This window comes from Watersipora subatra, chromosome 9 (genome assembly GCF_963576615.1).
Source record: "Watersipora subatra chromosome 9, tzWatSuba1.1, whole genome shotgun sequence".
Lineage (NCBI taxonomy): Eukaryota > Metazoa > Bryozoa > Gymnolaemata > Cheilostomatida > Watersiporidae > Watersipora > Watersipora subatra.
Window position 1 is genome coordinate 56,615,607 of NC_088716.1, and position 26,387 is coordinate 56,641,993.

The window sequence follows — 26,387 nt, forward strand, 5'->3', positions numbered from 1 at the left end:
TTTTCAAAGCAAAAAAATACACTGGTTTGGCTCCTTGAGTTTTTACAGGCATCACACAATGACAACTACATTTCGTCTGTTAACGTCTATAACTTATTCTTCAAATGCGTTATGCATGTGTACAATTTTCAGTTTTGTATAGTGTACATATCTTACTTCGACACGACAGAATGTCTAATGGAAGCTCTTACACAGTTCGAACATCTGTGTGGGTCATCCTAATAAGGAGAGCAAAAATCCTATATTCAGCTTTCGAATGAATGTGAAAATGGTGTGCTTGGCTGAATAACTGGCTGGGCTAAAACTGCTACGTATGGTTGACCAATTACAATAATAATTCTCACGACCGATATTCTGAGGGAAACGTGCCAAACCATGAAGGAACATAGATTTATGAATCGAGATACTAGTAGAATAAGCATGATCATAACATTCAACAGAATATCAGCTTCGCAAGTTCTAACATGATCAACTCTTATTATACAAAATAGCAAAAAAAATTCACTTTATAAGTGAAAGTAAATTAAGGAAGCAGTGTTTCTGAGATAAGTTAAAGGTGCTTTGGTGATCACTTAAGCTGTTCCATACACTTGTATTTCATAGTTCCGTACATGAATGCACAGAAGTATGAAATACAAGTGCATACTAGCCTCTACAATTGTATTGAAGCATCAAGGGAAAGAAAGCTATGTATAGATTTACTGTAACTATCGCAATTAGGAGCTCACCACAAGTCTCAACTGCACATGTTCACTTCACACAAAGTAGTTCAACAGCATACAACTCCCCATGAGTGTTCAACTGTTTTCAAACACAAACCTCCATTAGCATGTAACTCTTTATGAGCGTACAACTGTCTTCAATCATATAAAGCTACATGAGCATACAACTACCCATGAGCGTACAACTGCCATTAAACATACAAACCTCTATAAGCGTACGAGTGTCTACAAATGTTGAATTTTTTAAAAAATGCAAACCTCTATGAGCAAACAGCTCGAGAAAAACACATGAAGGCAAAATGTATTGAATTTTAGTCATTTTACAAATTTATAAGCCTCACAGACTATCAGTTTTTAGTGAGAATTGGTTTCTGATAAAATGATACAAAGATATGTAAAAGCACTGCAATACCTATTGCCAAAGCAAGGTTAGCCAATAATAACTTCAAGATAAAAAAATAAAAATTGAATTGCTGCTCTTTTGACTACAAACTGCAAAAGTAACTGAAGGTTTTTTACAAGAATGCTACAAAAGCACATGAATCCATATGTATGCTCTGAGGATATCAAGTCAAGAGCTGCTGTATACGCAAGTATAACACAAACACAGAACTGAATACGTACAGCATCAATGATGGACTTCCCAGAAAAGTATGATTAATTGCAATATATTGGGCAACTCAGAAAATAGCACCATTTTATAACATAAATATCGAGGAAAGGATTGAAGTTCCAGCTTCCACCAAGAAATAGGAAATCAACTTTCCTACTAAATAAGAAGGCACTAGTGACCATGTGCAAATTAGCTTGCACCGCAAGTCCAAATAACCATAAAAACTAACTGAAAAAATATTCAGACTTCTTGACCAGACTGAGGTCAAGATTGCCCTTTGGAATGACACTCCTTACGAGTCTACCAAGAAACTCGTGTTCGGGGTCGTCTGGGTTGATGTAGTTCTTTACAAAGTAGTCAGAGAGGTTTGAGAGAATTGGCTGACTGTGTATATCATAAAATGACTCGCGACAGATCTAAAACATGTACAAATACACATGAGTCCTTCATCCAGTCAGTCATCATTCCTAGTCTCTTGTCAACAAAGCAGTGATGACAATAACAATGAGTTTATAGGTTGTTTGTCATATTTTAGTTAATATTAGTTGTCTTTGATGAACTCCAGAAAACTGTAAACTGATATAATTTTCTTTTCTACAACTCGAACAGTTAAAAAATAGAAAAACCCTGGTCAAATTGAACAGTAATATGTTGCTTATACTAGTGAAGCAATATGAGGAAGCAATATGAGGTAACACTTGTGCATTATTCTGATAAACTTTTGTGTAAAAGTATTAAACAACTTTAAAGCGTAAGGTAACTATCAGCCCCAGCTGACTAGAAACTACCTATGAGCATATTTGCCAAGTGACAGTTCCCCCTTTAGTCTACTGCTAACACTACAGCATCCTACCTTGTTCATAGTGTCAATGCTGTTAGCATGGGTCCAAAAACAGTCATGAATTGATGCAAATGTGATGCCGTGTCGATGGCAACGCAACGCCGTCAACATCATGTGACTGGCATCCAGGGAGTGAATGAAGTTTGGAGGAAAACCATTTCTGTTTTTATTAACATCAGGTCTCCTATAATGGTATAACAAAGTGGGAAGGTGACAAGTGTCTCTTGGAGATTAGGTAGAACGGTAATAGCGAAGATTGTGGGTGTAAGCCCCGTAAAAGTCAACTTATTTATTTTTTGTTTTGATTCTCTTCAACTTTTATACAGGACTTCTTTTATATGGTCAATACTAGCTATTCTTTTATATGGTCAGTACTAGCTATTCTTTTATATGGTCAATACTAGCTATTCTTTTATATGGTCAATACTAGCTATTCTTTTATATGGTCAATACTAGCTATTCTTTTATATGGTCAATACTAGCTATTCTTTTAACCCTATCGCTACCGAGCTCATATGGCGCCGAAGTGCCCAGTGTACCGAGCCAATTAGTAGCACATTTTGGAGTTCCCAGGCGTCGCCATGTTTCAGTAGGCCACATCTATTAATCTCATTCACTATAATGTTCATGACATCTGAAATTATAATAAGCCTTAAGTAAGTAAATATAATTATCTGGCCAGCAATTCAAACTTTTTATCAAAATGCAAACCTTTTGGTTTCAACTCGACTGGTTTTTGATATTCATTGTTAGCACCAGTTCTATCGCCAGCAATTTCACTGTCACTTTTGTTTGGTTTTGGTATGAAAAGGATTAATAATATACTGTTAACATTATGCCCTACATATTATACCCACAATTCTACACAAAAATAAAAGTAAAAACAGCCAAAACTTTAGAGGAAACTGAGGCATGACAAGAGAAAGATAGAGCCAAGAGCAAAGCAGCAACAAGACAATCGGTAACAAGTGTCAAGCATCATGATTCAGAACAAACCAGGAAGCAGGAAGTGTATGACAGGAACTAGGGAAGCTGAAACCCCTGAGCAAACTCATGTATACCATCAATCAGAGAGAGTTAGCCATTAATAGCATCAAGGTACATACCTAGTTACTGGCAAACTAGATCATTCTAACGAGGCTAATTGCATACCAGCGGGAGACTGTTCATGGGCATTAAATTTTGCTTAACTTTGACCAAAAAGCACATTACAAAACGAATCATAGGATTTTTTTTTATCATGAGAATCCTTGTCAAATACACTGAATGTAATGCACTTTGTGTGAAAAATGAACCACCTGGAATTTGTTGCAAAAACCATGAAATCCAAAGGCGCACTGTGACAGAAAATATTCCACCAATATTGAAGCACCGCCTCCAAAGTAGTAATTTTGATTTTGAGCATTTTTTCCTCACATTCGAAAATACAACAGCTGATTTCAGCTAACTCCATTCATTTGGAGACAAAACAGTTGATCAACCTGAGTTTATGCAAACATTTAAGGATTGACTTGCAACTAAATTCACATTACAGTTATTTGGTATCAAAAGATTCACCATCTCTTTCTCTGCTGTGTTGTAGGTGCAAAATATGTGGAAGTGTGATTACAAGCATCAAAAACGATTAGTTAATCGCCGCCACCATGAAAACGCCGTAGGTTGGAATCAATTTATTTCTTTGACGTACTCAAGCAATTTGGTTATTGTTTTGACACGTGATGTTATCATGTGAATTGAGAAGCCAATAAAAGGCTCAATATAAAACTTCTCGTAGCACTAGTTTTATAGTTTATGACAAACACTTCAGGTTTTACCAAAAAACCCGTCTCAAATATAGATGCTCGCTACTTTACAGTTTTGTTTTGGTCTAATCCTCTAGTCGTAATCTGATCATGTGACCCATACGTCCTGCCAAACAGCGCGAATAATTTTTGCAGCATTTGTCAACTATTACAGGTGACCAACAGGTTCCTCATGTTTATCAGAGGATGATATGCACTCCTTCGAGCTAAGGTTAAAAAATTAAACGAATTTTTACGATGGGTTTTGAGATATTAGTGCTCAAAGTGATAACATTACGATGATGATGAAATAGACGCGTAAGGACAATAGACATGGTTTTATTGAATGCGAGAAGTATAATTGTGAAAATATTTCGACAAATGATGTTGCATTAAAATTGACACAGAAGCCATCTTGTTCAGCTATGTCCCATTTGAGCCGTTTTGGAAAGGGATTCCAATATATGGCGTTTTCATGATGATAGCGATTAACGGTTTGTTTTTTAGCTTTTAAGAGTTTGGAATCACATTCCCATATATTTTGCACCTACAACACAGCAGAGTAAAACATGGGGAATCTTTTGATACCAAATAACTGTAATGTGAATTTTGTTGCAAGTAAACCTTCAAGGTTCAAAACCAAGTTTACCATTTAATTGGCTCTTTACTTCTATAAATTGGGGTTCTTCACTTGATCATAACTATCAAGTGAAGAACCCCAATTTCTTCAACTTTATTTCATGGTCGATCAGCAAGAGCAAGCAGAGCATTGTTGAAATTCATTGTTGTTTATGGGATGTTAGGATAATACAATTATAGTTTCATTATTTTGTGATATTTCCCGACAAACGCACAAAACATTTATCATATTTTCTTGGCTTTCAGATAATATATAGTTTACTGCTTTCAAAATAGTAGTTCCGGAGCTATGAAGTGCAACTTGCGTAAATGATAAAACATTTGTGATGTCCCATCATTTACGCATGTTGCACTTCATAGCTCCAGAACTACTATTTTGAAAGCAGTAAATTTTATATTATCTGAAAGCCAAGAAAGTGTGTGTGTGTGTATTTATTTTCATCAACAGAAACAATACAGAAAAATAAACTGCATATTAGTAAATATATCAGGTTAATTACAAATTAGTGAGAAAATGAAAAGAGTATAGCAAAATTCACTCAACCTGAGCACGAGATAATGATGATGGAGCCATAGGTGCGCTGTAGCCCAGCTAATGTTGCGCAAGCCCCAAAAACAGTCAACAGCAGCAGAACAAAGGCAGGCCTCAGCCCACCCTAGTCAGAGAGACAGGAGATAGCATTTTACTTGTTTTTTAAAGTCAAAATTGTTTACAATTTTTTTCAACCTGTCAGGTAGATTATTCCAATAAAAGGTTGTTTGATATTGAATAGTTTTTTGCCCAGCACTAGATGTAAACAAGGGAATATGAAGATTTAGAAGAGAGTGACGAGTACTATAAGAGTGTGTTGGTCCCCCATTCCCAGATGAATAAAATACAGTATGACCCCTTAGCAGCAGCTTTAACGTATATAACTTATCTATAGGTAAAATATTAGTTTGAGTAAACAATTCTTTTGATGGATAGTCAAAGGGTTTATGACATATAATTCGCACTAGCTTTTTCTGAAAGACTTTAATTTTATTTAAAAATATGTCAGGCGAATTGCCCCAAGATTCGAGGCAGTAAATAAGTTTAGAATTCACCAAGGAGTTATATAATGTAATCATTATTTCTCGTGGGAAGTACTTTGATAACCTATAGAAAAGTCCAACCGCTGGACGAAGGTCTTTTAGTATGTTAGATATATGAGTAGACCAATTCAGATTATTATCAAGGCTTGCCAAGTACTGCATCATTTAATTCAAATAATTTTATAATGGGAGCAAATGTGCATGTGTAGTGGCATCAAATAACTCTAAATGTCAAAATTTTATTTATGAACATATATAACATAAATCCCATATATAACATAGATAATCAATAAATGATATCTGTAATAACAGTAATATATATAATATAAAAGCGCATATACTTACTCTACTGACGCGTCGTGGTGAAGGTCAGTGAATCCTGACTCTGATTGGCCATCCTTGTCAGCCTTGAGGCTGCCTGTCCAGTAATTTTGTGTGACAGAAAGTCCGAGTGGAGTTTTCCAGGAGACCGGCTTGCCAACGGTAGTTGTGATCTCTTGAGCGCAGAGGGTGAGCCAGTTCTACAATATTTAATAATTTAAAATGCTAGTCATCTTTTAACTGACTATTTTAATAAGACAATAACAAAACAACAGCTGTTGTGTTGATTAGCTATGCTAAAAGATATTCTGTGTTGGTTAGCTATAACGTACAGTCGTATCTCGTATGGCATAAACCTCCTTTTATGAAAATTCCGTTGAACGTAAATATTTGTAAAGTTATCGTATTGCGTAAGAAATTTCATATAACGGTAAAGCGATGGAAGACAGCGCAAGTTGTCAAATTCGACTTAAATAACAAAAGCCCCATTGTTAGACTTACAAGTATAATTCTCTCTCTTGCCACAGCTGGGAGAGAAAATGAAGAATATTATGAAGACAATATCATGAGGCATTTTAGAAAAGTTTTAAAAAGCCGTCAAGGGCGAGTATCATTAAAGAGGTATTTTAAAAAATACTCATGACGGGGCTGGTTCATCAGAAAAGACGAAAAATTTCGATCAATAAAAAAGTGAGATGAAAAACAAAAAATTTAGATAATGCTAAAAAATACAAGTTTGAAAATTTAAAACAATTTCTAGGTTTAGTTCTCATTTTATTGCAGCCATGAAATAAAAAAGTTAAGTATAGTTTTTTTATTGTAAAAGGCCAATTGGGTGAGTTAGGAAAGATCTTGAAATTAGGCCGTTTACATTTATTTTACGTTCCGTATAACATAAAAACCCTATAACTTGAATGCTGTCGGAACGGATTATTTACGTTGTATTTACAGTATATTAATTAGACTGGCAAAGATGAACTCTTCTCTGGTCATTTTTGAACAATAATGGTGCTTTTGCTGATGCAGATATAATTTATATAAAAGCTCACTGGCCTTCTACAGTACAAAAGTATGCTGATTGTTCAGCTATAACCAAAGAGAGAAGCAGGACAACTGCTATTGGCTGTCGCTGGAGACTAGCCAGGCGAAGAACAGAGCTACTAATGCAACCTATTTTTTGTTTTTAAAAGCGATATGTAGTGCAATATCGCGCTGTGTGGGGCCAATCTGCGCTGAAACTCACCCAGCGAGTTGATGATTAGCGATAACGCCAGACTTTCTCAATCAGAACTTTTTTGCACGCAAGATGCATTTCGATTGGTTGTTTTACCCAAAATTCATTTTTTTGTGTCAATGTTTAACAACATACAGTTACAACATTTTGATATTTTTTTACGATTGAAACATCATGAAAATGAACACTGAATCATTCATAGATTTATTAAGAGCACATATACTCCTGCACGACACAACACACAATTACAAAGATCCCCAGTTGAAAACAACATCTGGGAGTCAATCATTGTGCAGGTTGACCATCTTGAGAATGGTAACCATAATATTAAAAATGAAAAACTACTATGAAGTAAATTATATATAAAAACTTAAATTTTTTCGTCAAAATTGTAAGAATCATTTTTTTCTTATGTCTTCTTGTAGTGTGCAATTCGTGAAAGTGAGATAGGCCTAGCAAAAGCAGAAGCTGTTTATGTCGTTGTCTACAAGGCACCATATTTACTTAAATTTATAAACAACTCCGAAGAAACTCATAATATGGAATTTTATTGGCCGTTTGCAAGCGTGCACGCGTTATCGCTCGCTGGTGAATCGCCCAAGTGTGTTTAGGCAGACGCCAGCGATATCTCTGCGCTCCTCATGACGCATCCGATAAAATCGAATAGTGTGTTTGCGCCTTCAGACCTCTTATTGTAAATACAGATTGTCGCAACCATCCATCTTTAATGCATGTGTTAACCTCCTGTCCTAAAAGAACATTGATGAACCTTGGTTAATGAGTAGATCCATGACCTTCAGAGTTGGTGATACGACATTAAGTGTGACATGAAAAAATATAAAACTCTTTAATATAATTACATGCAATAGTGTTCAAAACCATCAATTGTTCATATAAAAACATTGTTGCTAATGGCCTATAAATCCCATATTAACAGTTATCTGAAAAAGGACTGGCACAACGAGGTACCCTTAATGACCATGTACACTTAAGTTGTGCCGTACTTTTCGGACTTCTGATGATTTGAGCCATGCGGCTTATATAAGGGTGCGGCTATTCTGTGGTTTTTTCTTTCACTGCTAGGGCGCATTAACCAGAATCTCTGACTAGTGCGCCTCTAGCGGTGAAAGAAAATACGAAACAATGTCTAACGGTACTGTTCCATTAGTCACTAGGTTAAAAAGCGTCGATTAATACGAAACTCTGCCGTTAGGCACTGTTCCGTTTTAAACAGGAAAATTCTGCGGCCTATACAAAGGTGCGTAATATGTATTGTTTTATCATTTTTTTGGAAAATAAAGCATATGTGGCTTATATAGGAGTGCGGTTTATAGTCCAAAAAGTACGGAAAGTGTACAGTTTGTGAAGGTATGATAAACATAGCATATGTATTAGAAGTTGTGACTTGATTTTGAAAAATAAACCCACACAAATAGTATTTTATAGGCTGTGTTTAACTCTAGTGCGTCATGCTGCATTACACAATATTAATCCTTTTACTGCCTAACGCAAGTTTGTGCGAAATCTATGATTGACTGTCGTGGACGCATTTTTGCGAAATTTACAGTGGCTGTATAGTAACTGAATTTTATTGATTCGTGAAAACATAACCAACAAACTTTTGGTACGTTTATGGCAGTAATGTTCGAATAATTCTCATTAGCCTATATTCGTGAAGCAAATTATAATCTTTGATCAAAAAATTTGAAAAAGTTGAAAACTTACATTTTTTCTGGCGCTCAAATTTTTTTACTTGGAATTTGATTTCCGCAAGCCCCTCCAGTTTTAAAAAAGAATAGCTTTTGTTGATGACATTATAGCCGATTCAGATTGAGACATTACTGAATGCTTAGACAATAAAAGTGACAGCATTGACTCTGACAGTTGTATAAATAATAGTGTTGCAAGAGTAAGAAACATTGTAGAGGACCATAATTGCTTCGTAGCAACTGTAGCTTCACATTGCTTTAGCAATGCACAATATATAGATACATTGAATTTTTTTGCAGTTTTGTTCATTAACACGCTGACAACATGAAATGTCGACACCAAAAATTTTTTAAGTAGTGTTTGAAATTGAAACAAGTGTTATGCGTATTACGCTGCAAAGTCGACAATTCTGAGTAAAATGGCTGTAGGCGAAAGGTAAATTTGTATATGGATGGCAGTTGAAAGGGTTAAGAAACAACAATACTCAGTGACAACACAAAATTAATTATTTTTCTGGTCAGAGTATCTTTATTGTCTTCAAACACATTCCTGAGAAGCGAAGAACCAGCGTACTCTGTTGACCTTTGACCTGTTGACCTTATTACGCTTTCAGCTGTGAAAGTGAATGTCTAAGACAGATAAGACATCTAAGTCATAAGTGACATCTAAGACAGTGTCTAAGACAGACAACAATTATAGAGGCTCTCAAGGAAAATAGTGTCATCTAAACAGGACACTTCTTACGAAGCTAGGATGATAAGAGAAGGAAAAGGAAACATGCCTGTATCTCTGTGCTGCTGATGAACATAGAGGCCATGCTTTCAAATAGCTTGCTAGAGAGATACGCGGAAGCTTTCTGTAGGTTGGCAGATCCAAGGCCTGGTGATTGTTCAGACAAGTGCTTGTATATCTGCAGCTTGGAGCCGTATTGGGTGACGCCGTAGACTTTGGTCATCACGGTCTGCTTCACTACCTGTGCTCAGACCAACATGAGGCATTTACTAACTGTCATTACAGCTGCTCATGGGCACACATGCTACTCAGACCCACATGAGGCATTTACTAACTGTCACTACAGCTGCTCATGGACATATGCTAGAGGTTATCACATATATGCATGCGGCATACACTACCAATAATAAGTCATACAAGTTGTACTTGCTTAACGACGGGGGAGGGGGGGGGGTACGTTCCGTAAGCCCAACGTAACGTGATTCCATTGTTAAACGAACTTCCCTTTCGAGTGTTCGTTGCATAAATCTAGGCTATTCACGCTGGTACTTCCTCACCTTTTCTCTTTCTCTACTTTCTATTGAGTTTTTTAATAATAAATGTAAACATTCAAAAAATTAAATTAAATTTTAACTTTTTTCATTTAGTTTTTACGTGTGCACGAGTGTTTGAACAAATGTTAGGCTACCGTAGAGTAAATTGTGGTAGATTTTACATATTTTACCCTATTCTTCATGACTACTTTCTCAGGATTTCTCTTTTCAATCGGCACTTTTATATAACATAAGCCTTCCTTATAATGCTTCAACTGCAGCATATCTTGTTTTTAACAATTTTCACAATTTCTAACAGGCTTTTATAACTCGGAGAGAGGAGTACTTGTACTGACAGCCAACAACTGAAACCAGATATAACATCAATAAAGAGGCGAGACAGAAGGCTGCCGGTATAGCTAATGTAAAACAATGTTCAAATGAGAACACAAAGATCTTACCTTGCGAGTGATGTGGCCTTCAAGCATCTGCGCTATCGGATTTCCGTTTGCTGCATCCCTAGCCCGACAGAGCTCAGCCCTGTTAGCTACATCCTGATAAGTGTCATGGGGACGATCGGCAGGCAGAAGGTTAACTGCTGAGGCACCAACCGTGTCACCACCCAAAGCTGCATAGTGTTGAAGGCCATTACATGAGCCATCCTACAATGAAGCACTGTGTCAGAAGGGCTAATAGTCTAGATGAGTGCTAATCGGAGAATTATTTTTTCTTGGTTTAAATCGACTAAGTTGCATTGGGAGTAACTTATATTTCAATTTCGACTTCAAATGCTTACACAAACATGAGGGATTTTCATTTATGCTCCTACTAGCTGTATTACTCAGCATTGCCTGTATAATAAAGAGTCTTTAGACAAAAAATTGATTTGTATTTAACATATAAAAACATTTGCCATTCTAACTTTCAAACTATGTATCATGAGAGAAGTGTTTTGTGTAGTTGAAGTAAATTGAGAGAAAATAAGACAACTGTAAAGGTTTTCAAAACTGGTCAATCAACTGTAACTTCCAAACTTCATATCATGAAGAAAATGTTTTGTGCGGGTCAAATAAACTAAAAAAATATAACAGCTATAAAAGGGTTTAGATGTAAATGTGAAATAATTAGCAAGTAATAGCTAAATTAAGCCTGTTTTGCTACAATTACAATAAAAGATGATTCGGTAATGATACAATTAATACGAACTGAGAAAACTAAATAAAAATCTTGAATATGTTGAACTAATAATAACAATTCCTGCACAGAAGTGTGCGTGTGTATAAAAAGGGTTACTGTTCCAGCAGAAGCTATCAATCCTCTCGATACTGGTACAAATGTAAAAATGAGATATCGTAGTGTTTTTGTTTGACCAAACGGAGAGAAAATGTCGAGGCTCTTCCTATGGAGATAATACAATTTTCTGCGTAAAAAGAATTGGCCTTGACCACAAATTTTAGCAAATGAACTTTACGAAAAACCGAAAATAGAAGTTCAAGAAAACACGAAAAAAGCGTCGTGTTTCATAGAGTTTATAGAATTCATAGTTTCAAATTATATGTCATTTAGAGGGTGCATACGCTATACGGTATATGATAGCGTCTTTGATCAATACACCCTGTACAGTTTAGAGTGCACGGATTTAAGACTTGCGGTTGCAATCTCCGTGAGTTCAAATCAATCAGAATGTGAAATTATAATTTGAATATTTTAATAGCTATAGCTGGACATACCGAAGGACAGACAGACGACCCCGATTGAGAAATATACATACAAGAATATAGATTTACTATGATTCCATATTAGAGCTCTTAAAAATACTATTGAACAGGGTCTTAGTAGAACAATAAGTACATGAAGTGGTTGCCATTGTGAGACAATAACTCCATAATGTTGTGGTAATGTAAGAAGATAACTCCATAGTTTGGTGCAAACTTGAAACACCAAGTTCATGGAGTGGTGGCAATGTGGGAAAGCAACTACGTAAAAAGTGGTCTCATAACAGAGAATAGGATGGAGGAGAGGCGCTATTTTAGAGCAATAGTTGTTTAGCGAAAAATAGCCATGAAATGCAAAACATACCTGGTGAACAGGAAGAGTGCTTAGGTAATTGACTGGATCACCGCTGTCAAAGGCAGCCTTGAGCTCCATGCAGGCAGCCAATCCTTGCCAAGGGCTGTCCAGGTCCTGCCACCACTGCTTTCCCTATGCATAAATATTAATTCTAATATTCACTCCTCAGTCAGATTAACAAAAAGATACCCTAGTAAGACGGACAGGAGATATCCTAGTAATACTGACAGGAGATACCCTAGTAAGATTGACAGGAGATCCAGTCTTCTAATTTATAATGCAGATTACTAAAGAGCGAGGAAAAGATAAAAAATGTATAAACTGGTATCAAGGCGCATATACAAAAGCTAAATGAGCCAGATTAAGAATGAAAAAAAGCTTTTTATTTCCAACATTCCTACCTCTAGAGGCCTGGCAGCACTTTGTAATGCCAAGGGCAGCACTTCATCAGCAAAAGCCAAGCGAGTCGTGGTCGACTCCTTCTTTTTGAAGCCAGATAGATTGACAAGGTGAATCTTCAACCAGTCCAGCCCTCGCTCTCCCAGCGGCTGGCCTATGGCAGCAGTAACTAGCATTAATGATGTGTACTTTACACTATGCCAAAAACTTTCCCGCTAGCGACACAGAACTGAGTGACCAGTAGTAATATTAGTTGATGAATTAGTTGCTAATAGTATTAGTATAGCATAAGTTGATGAGCGCAATAACTAGCACCGTGAACTATTAGCAGTGACTACTACAGCTAGTGAATAGTAATAGGCTCACCTTTGGCAAATGTTAAGATGGCTCTGAGTGGGTCACTGCTGACCTGACTAAGATACCGCGATATTGGGTACGCGCGGCCCCTGAAGTCGACATCATGTGGCATCCAGAATGTTCCATTTTTAAACTACGCAAACAAAACAAAAGCGCTAGAAGTTTTAGGAAAGTTGGAAATAATTTGCAAGCGACAAAGGCTTTTACACAAGCAGTAGTCTTTATGAAGGTGGTATGTGTAATAAAAGACTCTTATTTTACTGCCAATGTCAACAAAAGAGATCAATTGAAACTATTATTATTGTCAATAAACTATTATTGTAATGTTTACCGAATGATTGATCTCTGCTTGGTTAATAAAGACAGACAGTAAAATCAATTAAGTTAGAAACACAAAGTGAGGCAAAAGCAACTGGATAATAAGAAATAGGCATGGAGAGAGGAGACAGACATAAGAAGAGGGAGGGAGGTAAACAAAAGAAAGGAAGTTACAGGGTGGAGGGAGAGGTAGAGAAAAAAAAGTGGGGGGAGGAAGAAAAGTAGACGGAGGAGGGTACAGCGAAGAAGGGAGAGAGAAGGTCGACAGAAGAAAAAAGTAGAGAGGAAGGCGGACGGAGGAGAAAAGTAGTGAGGAAAACAAGGAGGATAGCCGAAAAAATAGAATGGAATGATAAGGATATAGGAAAGAATAAGGTAGAAAGAATAAGGTGGAAAGAATAAGGTGGAAAGAATAAGGTGGAAAGAATAAGGTAGAAGGAATAAGGTGGAAAAAGGGGAGAAAATGAAACACTTGCACTTACATGGTTCGCTACAGATAAAGCCAACTCAAAAGATACCCTTTCAGAAAATGCCTCGGCTTGACTTTTCTTCAGCAAGGCATCGACCTCCTCATCACTGAGGTTCTCTTTACTAAGAATTAAAAACAGTGGGTGTTAAGGACTCATAATAAATTCCCTCATACTAGATAAGTGAGACGAAATAACATCAGAGTATAATGTGATCAGTCGGAAGTAACCATTTATTCATACCAACCTTTTATCAGAGAGCGCAACTTTCTCTTCACTGATAGGAACTTTGAGCTTAGCATCACCTCCAGAGTTGAAAACGTTAAGGAGGTGCGGGTAGACTGCGTTATTAATTTTCCATGGCACAGCTCCAAGGACATTCAACGCATCAAAGACTGGCAACAATTCTTGATCACTCGACTCACCAAAATAGTTGCCTCTAATGCTTCGTACCAGAGGATCTACAGAAGCATTAAAAGATTGGACAAAGGGACCTACAAATACCGTTTTTGTAGGTTTTTATTGTCATTATGTTTTTAGTGATATTATCCTCTGTAATGCCAACACTTTTTATGTAGTTACTTTCCCACATTGCCACCATTCCATGAACTTAGAGCTTCAAGTTTGCACCACACTACGAAGTTATTTTCCTACATTACCACAACATTATGGAGTTATTGTCTGACACTGGCACCACTTCATGTAGTTGTTGTTCTACTAAGACCTTGTTCGATAGTATTTTTAGGAGCTAGATTATGGAATCATAATAACATTATGTTTTTAGTGATATTAGGTCATCTTGTACACATGTGTACATGTGAAGAGCATGATTGGAATAGAAATGACTAAAAATGCAAACAACCTAGGCGATTTTATCATGTGCGTCATGAGTGCGGAGATATCGCTGGCGTGTACCTAATCACGCTTGAGCGATCCACCAGCAAACGATAACGCGGGCACACGCACAAACTGCCAATAAAATTCCGTATCATCAGATTTTTCAGAGTTGTTAATAAATTTAAGCAAGTATGGCCCCTTCTTGACAACGACATAAACACCTGCTTTTGTTATTGGACCTATCGCACTTTCACGAATTATACACTACAAAGTCATAAGAAAAACGATGATTGTATTTTAACAGTAATATTTTACGATGTTTATATATAATTTACTTTATGGTATTCTTTATTTTTAATATAATAAATATTTACTATTCTCATGATAGTCAATATGCGCAATGATTGACTTCCAAATGTTGGTTTCCAATTGTGTTGTTTGTAGTTTTTGTGTGTTGTGTCAGGATTGGGTGTGCTCTTATTGAATCTATGAACAATTCAGTGCGCTTTTTGATGACATTTTAATCGCAACAAAATAGCAAAATGTTGTTGATGTCCGTAGGTGAATATTGACACACAAAAATTAAAAGCCAGAGTATTGCATTCTGGGAAAAACAACCTATCAAAATGCACCTCACGCGCAATAAGGTTCTAATAGAGAAAGTCTAGCATTATCGCCAGCATCAACTCGCTGGATGAATTCTAGCGCAGATTGGTACCACGCCGCGCAGCATCTTGCTACATATCGCCTAGTGTGTTTGAGCCTTAACAGCTGAATTACAGGATGAAACAAAACTACATGTACTTGCACATATTTGCTCTGGCTCTGCCTTTGACTATGCATTAAACACTGGTGATTGAAATAAAGCAATTAATTCAGTGCAAGAATTGTCATGCTTACCTACACAGTGCTGCAAGAAGAACCATGCACTGTGTTTAGCAAGAACACAAGATGAACAACCTACTGTTAGAGAGGAGGAAGGGACCTCGATGTTGGACCCTCCATGGTACAGGAGGAATGACCATGGGCACACAATCCACTTCAATAATATGTCTCCTCAGTTTAGCTTCATTTACTGCCCTGACAATGCTTGGGTGAGGCTACAAGGAGATTGGATACGAGGAGATTGGATACGAGGAGATTGGACACGAGGAGGTTGGATACGAGGAGATTGGATACGAGGAGATTGGATACGAGGAGATTGGATACGAGGAGGTTGCATACGAGGAAATTGGATACGAGGAGATTGGATACGAGGAGGTTGGATACGAATAGATTGGATACGAGGAGGTTGGATAGGAGGAGATTGGATACGAGGAGATTAGATACGAGGAGGTTGGATACGAGGAGATTGGATACGAGGAGATTGGATACGAGGAGATTGGATACGAGGAGATTGGATACGAGGAGATTGGACACGAGGAGATTGGATACGAGGAGATTGGATACGAGGTTGGATACGAGGAGATTGGATACGAGGAGATTGGACACGAAGAGATTGGATACGAGGAGATTGGATACGAGGAGATTGGACACGAAGAGATTGGATACGAGGAGATTGGATACGAGGAGATTGGATACGAGGAGATTGGATACGAGGAGATTGGATACGAGAATATTGGATACGAGGAGATTGGATACGAGGAGATTGGATACGAGGAGATTGGATACGAGAATATTGGATACGAGGAGGATGGATACGAGGAGATTGGATACGAAGAGATTGGATACGAGGAGGTTGGATAGGAGGAGATTGGATACGAGAAGATTGGATACGAGGAGATTGGATACGAGGAGATTGGATACGAGGAGATTGGATACGAGATTGGATACGAGGAGATTGGATACGAGGAGATTGGATACGAGGAGATTGGATACGAGGAGATTGGATACGAGGAGATTGGACACGAGGAGATTGGATACGAGGAGATTGGATACGAGGAGATTGGACACGAAGAGATTGGATACGAGGAGATTGGATACACAGAAATGAAGGCTCTAACAGTTGTTTATATTAGGCACTGAGGAAAGGAAGTGAATAATATCAAAAATGGCCTATAAGAGTTAAAAAAGTAGACAATTACACTAGGGATATAATGAATTGAGTGGGTTATCATGAAATGCATGGAATAGCTGAGTGACATGCTATTGCTGGTTTTGAAAAGGTCACCTTCACAAAATACTGCTAAACATGGGTAGCATTTCACATTGCATGTAAACATTCATACAGCCCAAAGTCGGAATGATTTGTGGTAACCTGCTTTTTAACTCGCTAGAATGACAATAAGAAACATATTCAGCAGTCACGTTAACCTTGAGATCTGCTGACCAATAATATTGCAAATAATATATACGGATACCACATTTATGTAAGCTGAATTACTATGGCTACATTCAGTTCTAATACAATTTGGAACAATTTGGACATGCATATCTTCGAATTTGAAAAACTGATTAAACAACCAAACAAAGGGGAAAGGAAGGAATTGGGCGAAGTAAAACATATGGACAGGATGAACATGCACATGTAGAAGTTTTACCTTGACTTGCTTGGCACGCTTGACACCATTAAATCTATCAACAGTGTAAAAAGCGAGAACAGGCTGGTCAGAGGTTTCCTCCAGCATCTCTCCAGGTACAGTAAGGGAGTTAAGGATAAGCTTGTAAAGGGCCTCCCCGATCTTTAGTAAACAGAGAGTGATGAAACAGCACAATAAAATACTACCATGTGGCAATGTTGACCTGCTGCCAGTAATGTACATGTAAATACAGTTATGAAACCTAACATGTATGTAGAATATACAGTGTACAGTTAATTTCTATGCAAACTCTATGATACGCAATAAATACAAATATAGAAACACAGTGCAATAAATAGACATCAAATCAGCAAAGGAATCTAGTGGGCTGACGATCATCCCGGTGACTGTAACCGACTGTCACACTGAACTCTGGTTCAGGCTGCAGAAAGTACAATGAATTCACTCTAGTTGCTGCTCAATGAGTAATAAAAGTGTCCCTTAGCCAGAGCTACAGGAAACCAAATCGACCTCGGATAGTTTTGGCTTAGAGAAGTGTACAAGCTTCTTCTGTCTTATTCAAAGTACTGGTGAGTAACAGATTCAATGAAGAGCTGAATGAAACAAAAAATCTAAAGCTTTTCTAAAATATGCCATAAATACTGACTTAACTTGGAGATTGTGCTAGATGGGTTGCTGTTATGACAATCTAAATTGTTTTAAAACTCCATCGATTTTTATTCCCTAGACCGTTGTTAATTTCAGATACACCTTGAAATCTACACAAGCTGTGCTAATCGATGTTATAATGCTGACGATTAGACGCTGATAGTTTTTTTTGACACCCAGCTATTATTGACAGAAATATAATTGCAAGCTATATGGAAGTGTATAGATTCAGTTTGTACCATGTACTTGGAACAATGAAGTGTGTAGTGTTATGTAGTGTCAAAGAACAACGCACCAAATGTGTGACAGAATCAGGCCAGACCTGATCCTCAGTGAGCTCCAGAAGTGATGACTCATCAGTGTCCTCATACAGCACACGAAATGTATCTCTGTGGGAGGCCGAGTTGTAGGCTTGCATGTATCTCCGGTGCATGGCTTCCAACTGCAAGGACAGATAGATTTCATGGTTATAACTGCAGGACAGATGGATTCTAAGGTTTATAATTGCAGGACAGATAGATTCCATGGTTTCTAACTGCAGGACAGATAGATTCTATGGTTTCTAACTGCAGGATAGATAGATTCCACGGTTTACAACTGTAGGACAGATAGATTCCATGGTTTATAACTGCAAGACAGATAGATTCCATGGTTTATAACTGCAAGACAGATATATCCTATGGTTTATAACTGCAGGACAGATAGATTCCATGGTTTATAACTGCAAGACAGATAGATGCTATGATTTCAAACCGCGAGGACAAATATATTTTATGACTTCCTTTCCATAAAGAAATATGCTTTAACTATCTTCATGAAGCTCATTGCCTAGCTGACTACTTGCGCGTCACATTAAATAAAATACAATATTATCCCAAGCTTGCTTCATGGATTTGAAGCTTATTTACACTTCTAGCCGATCAGTACATCACGATCACGATGGCCACAAAAGGCCATCGAGCTCCTTTAGAAGGATTATAGCTTATAGATTATAGCTATCCATGAGTAGAAGACCACGTCATGCTGCATATCATTACGATCCTCCGTTTTTATGCTTTCTGAGAAGTACAAACGTGTCATATGATAGAAACATGACATATTATATTTTGCTGAGTCCGAGATTAACTCAATATGTAATGATTACATAAACATAATGCAGATCTACATGTATCTATTACGTCTACATATATTTTATCTACATGTATATATATTTTATATATCTGAAAATCTACATCATATTCCTGCATATATTATTCCAACGAATGATCTTTTCAAATCTTTGCGTCTTCTTACTCTGCCTATGCTAAATGTTTATTTTCCTTCAATTCAAGGTTTCAAGATTTTTCATGGTTTGTGTCCTCATTTTTCACATGACAGTTACAGGTTCTCAACTCATTTCAACTTACGTGATAGGAAAAAATTGCATACAATCACTAACAATTATTTTGAAAATATCATTGCCAGCTGCTTTAACAATCTTCCACCTAATATCCGTTCTCTTAGCAGAGAAAGGCATTTTAAACACTATTTGCCAAACTATTTATTCAATTTTAATAGCTAACTGTTTTTTTTTCCTTTTTTTGTTTTACTATTGTTGTATGGCCTAATTAGGAAAAATTTCTATTTGTGAAACGAAATTAATGCCAATAAAGTACTATATACATATTTCAGCTTTGCATGTATTCTACTTACAGGAGTATATGATATATGTATATGAAGTATACATAGTCCCTTTCATAATTATATTTTGTTAAAAATATTGATAAATTATGTAAAATTAATGTTAACTGATTATTTTTTGATATCCCATCAACTCATGCATAGTCACAAAATTCACTAACCCACTAGTTTTCAGGAGTTGTTTCACCATGCTACTGATTCAATCATTAGCAATTTAACTGCCTTCTAATGCAATTGAACTATTAAAACAAAATTATTTAATGAAAATATAACTGAAAGCCAACAGCAAATAGGAATTACGACGGACTGTCACATTTTGCCTTCCAAAGCCTGGATAAACGATGCAACGCAAAAACTTTCTTTGCACGTTGTTCACAAAACATCTAGCTATAGAACATTTACTAATCACATAAATTTTAGTAACTGTGGGTTTTTTGGTCAAACATGCTTGCCCTGTTTCATCTCTAATACATATTTTGCCCCATATACATTTCCCTGGCATTGCGCTAAGGAAACTGCTCTACTGCATGTGTGCGTTAATATGGTTATGAATGAATCTTTTAAATGCTATGTTGTTTGCTACTTGAGACATCAGAGTGTTTGTACACCACTTTGTACAGGGTGCTTGAAAACCACATTTTACAGAGCGTTTGTACACCACTTTGTACAGAGTGTTTGTACACCACTTTGTACAGAGCATGTGTACACCACTTTGTACAGAGTGTTTGTACACCGCTTTGTACAGGGTGTTTGAACACCACTTGGTAGAGTGTTTGTACACCATTTTGTACAGAGCGTTTGAACACCACTTTGAACAGAGTGTTTGTACACCACTATGTACAGAGTGTTTGTACACCAATTTGTACAGAGTGTTTGTACACCACTTTGTACAGTGTTTGTACACCACTTTGTACAGAGTGTTTGTACACCACCTTGTACAAAGTGTTTGTGCACCACTTTGTACAGAGTGTTTGTACACCACTTTGTACGGAGTGTTAATACACCACTTTGTACAGAGTGTTTGTACATCACTTTTTACAGAGTGTTTGTACACCTCTATGTCACTCTATGCTCCACTGATGAGTCCCATTAAGGATGAAATGGTTAGCAGTTTGTATTTATTCTACACACTTGGCACTAAAATGTTGAAAACTCGTAATACCTTCTAGACTTCTCCTTAGCATTAGCCTGAAGATCGAGTTATCCTCACAAACAGCACTTAAAAATATCCTTACATATGGAAAATCTAAACCCATCTTTAGCAAATCTTTACCTCCGAGTGTTTCAATTTTAATATGCCAAAAGTCTATATGCTGAAAGCGACAGGTTAGCACAGTAGATGTTTATAATGAAGTATTTTTATACATAGTATATAAAATCATGAATATAACATGAATGACGTATGAAGGTAACAAGAAATAGGTAGCAATAAAACAATATAATATAATAACATTATATAATAATATAATGTACCTCCGATGCGCGAGTATGGGACTTCATGTGACTGATATACTTGCAACGAACTCCTTTGCCAAGGCTGAAGGCGAGGTAAGTGAGGTTAGGGCTGTAGTAGTCAGACATCTCACAGAGCCTCTCCGACTCTCTCAACATCACGGATACTATCTGGTCTGTGGGTAAACACTGCAAAAACTCACTCAGCCGGAATCTACTTGAGATCTCATCATGCACTTCGGCGTCAAATGACCGAAGAAGTTGTGAGAACTCCCTTTCAAGACTGAGCTTCCATTTTCTCATCATAGCCTTGTACTGGTCTCGCTGCAGCAAATAATAAATCTCATAGACAACACTCTTGCATATGGAGGATAAAATAATGCTTGCGCACAAATAGATCTCCTCGTGTAGACACTTTGACAGAGGACACAAATCTTCAGCAACTGATATTATATGGTGCCGCCTTTGCATACACAATAATGGGCTTAAAACTTTAGCTAAGCCAAACATAGAGCGGTGCTAGGCAAGAATGAAAGACACTGATTGGTTAAATAATCCTAGTGAATCAAGCTGTCTGCTAAAGGAAACTACACCAGCAAACATCACATATACTAAAAAAACATGTTGCTAAATATATGGCAACATGTATCCGACAAAGGATTATATATATATATATAATATATATATATTGAAATGTATCATACTTCGAACTAAAATTAGAGTGCTCAACATAGGATGGAGCAGTATAAATTAGAAAATTAAATAGTTCACTTATCTTTTTTTCAGCTACTGACAGTTTCCTGCTAGTGCATTCTTCAGGCTGTAGACTTCAACTCTTTGTTGAAGTTTGAGTTGAAGTCTACAGCCTGAAAAATGCACTAGCAGGAAACTGTCAGTAGCTGAAAAAAAGATGAGTGAACTATTTAATTTTCTGATTTAATATATATATATATATACTAAGGTCTAAATCCGATCCAGAGTCTTCAGATTCGCCCATAGTTTGGTTCTCAACCTGATATGAAGAGTTAAAATGTTTTGGTGAACAATAAGAACACTTTTAAGAACACCATACGACATAATAGCAGCCATTGTTATGGTGTACCAAAGTATGTTTTATAACTTCAAAGCTTTACAGTTTTTCTTTAAAACATTGAAAGTAACACCATCAAAATAATTAATAGCTTTATTCGTCTAATGGTTTACTTCAAATAATTGCTTGTTTAACTCCGTCTGCTATGTCAACGTACAGTATATGAAAAACGGTTTAGCATAAATGCTGAAGCCGACAACAGTAATGTCGCTCCGTCTGAAGGAGAGTGCCAAATATAGGCGACATTCGCATTGCTTCGGCCATAAAAGCCTAAAAGGGTTAAATCAATCTTTCTAAAATTCTGACGAGCTATTTAAAAATAAAGCACCACCCTCTATTTAAATGCCATCTCTAATACAACGCCACTATAAGAGAAGGATTGAAAAATACATCGCCATAGTGTTCAAATAAAGGTTTTACGGTGCATACAGTTGACGCTTCTGTGTGAAGCAGTCAAATCAGTCGAATAAGCCAGTAACTCACATGTCTTGCAACATCCTCATTTATCTGTACAGGAACAACCGACTCTATTTCGACCAGCCCTTCATTCTCACTAGCCATGTGATCATCTAGAAGTTTTGTCGCCCTCTCCACAGGTAAGACCCCAGCACTAGAGTTCTTTAGGACCATGGGTTCATTCAATTCATTCACAAGAACATTGGAATAGCGAAGCTTGTCTGGCTTCGCATTGCGAGACTCCATATGGAAGTTGGGGTGAAGTGACATCATATCCTGAAATGCAAAAGCGTGGCAGCATAGTATCAACTGAGTTACTATGTCAAACAAAGTTTTAGCACCGATGCACAAATACAAATAATGTAGAGAGAGACTCACCTCCCGTAGCTGAGACATGGCTGCTGGATAAGCCCTCAGACTAGGGTGGTTAGCAGCTGATTTGAGTAGAGGGAGTAAAGACTGGACAGACATGCTGTCTAACACCTGCGAGGAATATTACATATACGAGAAAGGAAATGAAAAAGAATGAACCTACGAACCACAGTTCATAGTGAACCTAAGTTCACTATGAATACGTGCTTAACTTACCTTAGTGCTGTTAGCTAGCGCATCACCTGAGCCAAGAGATGCGCGTAGCAGCCACACAAATGTGACTAGGTTGGGCACTACAGCAGACGAGTCAACAACTGCTTGGTACAAAGCCCATGCCTCATCAAAGCGCCCCTAAAAAGGAAAGGCTTTTAAAGAGGAGAGATGGATGAACATAAAACTATATGGCGTCGCTGAAGGCATTGGATAAAAGCGATGCATAGTAATTACATAGTATACCCCAAAGAAAGATATACACTTTTTAAATTTTCATAGCATCTATTATAAAGGAAATCACAAATATAGACGGTAAACAAACTTCTCACCTGATTTGAATACGCATGCAGTAGAGTGTTGGGTACTTCAATATCAACAATCTTTCTTAGAAAGAAGTTACTGATACGGCCATTTGTGTTGAGAAGACAACCATTGATTACTGAGAGTGCTGTGTCAAGCTACAAGCAGGCAAATACCTGTTACAAATCAAATACAAAAAGATGACTACGGAAGAAATAACCATAGCTACGACAGCGATATTGAATCTACCAGTAGATACTCTATTAAAAGCTGTCTTTTCCTGAGATTGCAAAATTATCGCTTCTACAGACAAAAAGATTCATAAATATTTACAGATGTCCATTTGTAGCAATTTTTCTTAAAGGGTGGACCATTCCTCATTTTTTATTTTCGCCAAGAAACTTTCAGCTTGATATGTTTGCTAGTCTAACTCCTTCAAATTGGTATTTAGCATTAGTCTAAACTGTTAAATCGCAAGCAATATAATTTGATGTTCATCATGACAATTTTTCACATATCCTCTAAACATATTGCGGTTACAAAAAAAATCCATACTACCAATCCTACTGCAAAAGTCCCACAACAGTTATTGTTTACAGTCCACAGCCTGCTTGTGTGTTGGCATGTGACAGCAGGTAGCATGTGTCTAATGGCAACATTAAGTCTAAAGATAAGAGTGTTTAGTGTCCAGTTTATTTAGTTATAGTCTTAAATTACGACACGCATGAATTGACTGAAAGCAGTTTTTTTAAATATTTATTTGTCAAGCATGTGTCAGGCAGCTGACGTCTTTCGCAAATGAATCATTCAGGGCTATTTTGCAGTCTTAGTGCCGCTTTCCTTAGTAAACAGGTATAAATAGATTTGTATTAAAACATCAACGCATGGCAGCAGTGTTGTTCACTGTCAGGCTTGCTCTACTTCGTATATAAAAAATATGTATAAGTTATACATATTTTTTATATACGAAGTATATAAAAGATACTTACTAAAATACGACAATACTTGTATTGTTCTATTACCATCTGAACAATTGCTAAATACCAACATAAAACATCATGTTTATTGTTTCTCTTGAAGGACAAAAAAAGTCGCTGCTAGGCAATCCGACACTGACAGTTACTAGAAACATAAAAAATAACTCCACCTTTACCAAATAATGCCGTCACCTGCCACCAAACTCATATCCCCAGCATTTTACAAAACCACTATCTTTATAAGTGATGTCTTTGAAATACGGTTAAAAAGCATTTGTTTTATAGAGAGACAACCAGGCCTTGACCTAGGAACGTCTCAATTGTTACATGTGACAAAATTTGAGCAAACATTTCCTTCAACGTTCAAAGTAATTAATAAGATACCATGTGCAGTTTTTCGAAACATACATATTCAAACTATACATATTATATTATCATTAGTTTCTCTTATAGATATTATATTATCAGCAGTTTCTTTTATACGTTGGTAGAAATGGAAAAGATAGTATAAAGAAACTGTACAGTATAAAGATAGTATAAACAGTATAAAGAAACACGAGACTGTCCAGATAAAAGTCACACTGAGACTGTATTGCAATGGTGGGCATATTAAGTTTTCGCATCGAGCGTGTATAATACAGGAAAGAGATACTATGAACCAATGACAACAGATCTATGAAAAATAATAATAAAGGGAAAGACAACAGTAGGTAAAAAATAACTGGCACGATTGAATGATGTGGCACAGCGCAAGTGTAGCTGTTGGCGCAAAATATAAAAATATGCATGGAACTAAAGGGCCAAGACGTTGAAAACTGACCTTGCCCTGATGAGCGCAGATCCTAACATAGGTGATCATCTGTTGGTTGAATGATTGAAGGGATGAAAGCTGTGACATTGTATAATCAGAGTGCGCTTTTTCCTCAACACGCTTGGAAAGTTTTGGCCTCTCTCTTGCAGACTTTTCATAGACCGAGAACTTAGTTTTGCTGAAGAGTAAATAAGGGAAATAATGTAAGTAGTGGAAACAGTAAAGATAATAGATATCACAAAAAAGAGTTTTAACAACTGAAGAAGAGAATTAAGCAGTAAGAGTTAGAAAAGAGCACTTATGTGATGATAATAATTTAACACTGAGGTTACAGACAGGGGAAGAAAACACGTCTGAATTCATTGCTGGGAATTTTTATGTCAAATAGTCAATGAGTCACACGCGCATACGCACATACTCACGTTCATACATCCACATACATAAATACATAATGTTCTAAAAGCACATTATACTTATGAAAAATATTATACTACAGTTGTAACAAACAAGGCTTTCGTACGTGCAATAACCACAAGAAAACTTATAGCATTTTGAAATGTTTCTTGTCTCAAAAAATAACTAATTTATAACTTAATTCAACAATTTCTGTCTCAGCCAAAATTCCAAATTTGGAAGCATAAAAACATTTGTAATATTCTGAAACATGTGTGAGAGTTTTAGGCAGCATGAAAAAAGCAAAACCTACAAAATGACATTAACTTGTTTCTTTATCACATCACTCCTCACTACTTTGAATTGTCTCAAAACATAATTCGGTATGTAGCAGTTTCGACAGATATGCTAGCCATAGTTCAGATACAAATTAACTTGATCAGATTTATTTACATGTATATTCACAGGCACAAAATTTTGGCTGATGAAATGAGGTCACTGCAACCCGTGAGGTATACCTTTGGTTACTATATAAAAATGGTCAAAACCTTGTGTCCAGCAGTGAGAGGCTCAGACTTTCAAAACAACCTAGACCAAAAATGTACTAAATTGGTTGATATAACCATGTAGCTAAACTAAACTAACAGTTGATTGATAGGTGCATGCCAATGCCCCTATCAGTCATCTGCCAATGCCGTATATTTGATAGAATTGTGTGGCTCACCCATATGTCTCTTCTTTCTTCGCCGATGCAGCCTGGGACTCGGATATCTCTTTTATTCTAGTCCCACCTGTCAAAAAATATCA

General features: G+C 36.8%; 1 protein-coding gene across 1 annotated transcript; it reads right to left on the minus strand.

Annotated features, from left to right (window-relative positions):
• Nucleotides 1-1,032: 1,032 nt before the first annotated feature.
• On the minus strand, nt 1,033-23,160 carry LOC137404188 (DNA-directed RNA polymerase, mitochondrial-like). The gene is made up of 17 exons (XM_068090350.1): nt 23,103-23,160; nt 22,893-22,997; nt 22,542-22,790; nt 20,990-21,292; nt 18,132-18,278; nt 17,189-17,329; nt 15,613-15,748; nt 14,059-14,272; nt 13,827-13,935; nt 13,036-13,159; nt 12,672-12,823; nt 12,280-12,402; nt 10,662-10,862; nt 9,717-9,908; nt 6,016-6,191; nt 2,189-2,360; nt 1,033-1,751 (listed from the first exon to the last, which is right to left on the minus strand). The coding sequence occupies exons 2-17, from the start codon at nt 22,983-22,985 to the stop codon at nt 1,560-1,562; spliced, it is 2,724 nt and encodes a 907-aa protein (XP_067946451.1). The 5' UTR covers nt 22,986-22,997; nt 23,103-23,160; the 3' UTR covers nt 1,033-1,559.
• Nucleotides 23,161-26,387: the final 3,227 nt, after the last annotated feature.

Excerpts from the sequence above, each read along its gene's own strand:
- LOC137404188 (XM_068090350.1), bottom strand. The coding sequence starts at position 22,985 with ATGTCTGTCCAGTCTTTACTCCCTCTACTCAAATCAGCTGCTAACCAC. Across the intron at positions 22,791-22,892 it reads CCATGTCTCAGCTACGGGAG|GATATGATGTCACTTCACCC; the intron begins GTGAGTCTCTCT and ends TTTGCATTTCAG. Across the intron at positions 2,361-6,015 it reads CACCACGACGCGTCAGTAGA|GAGACCTGATGTTAATAAAA; the intron begins GTAAGTATATGC and ends ATACCATTATAG.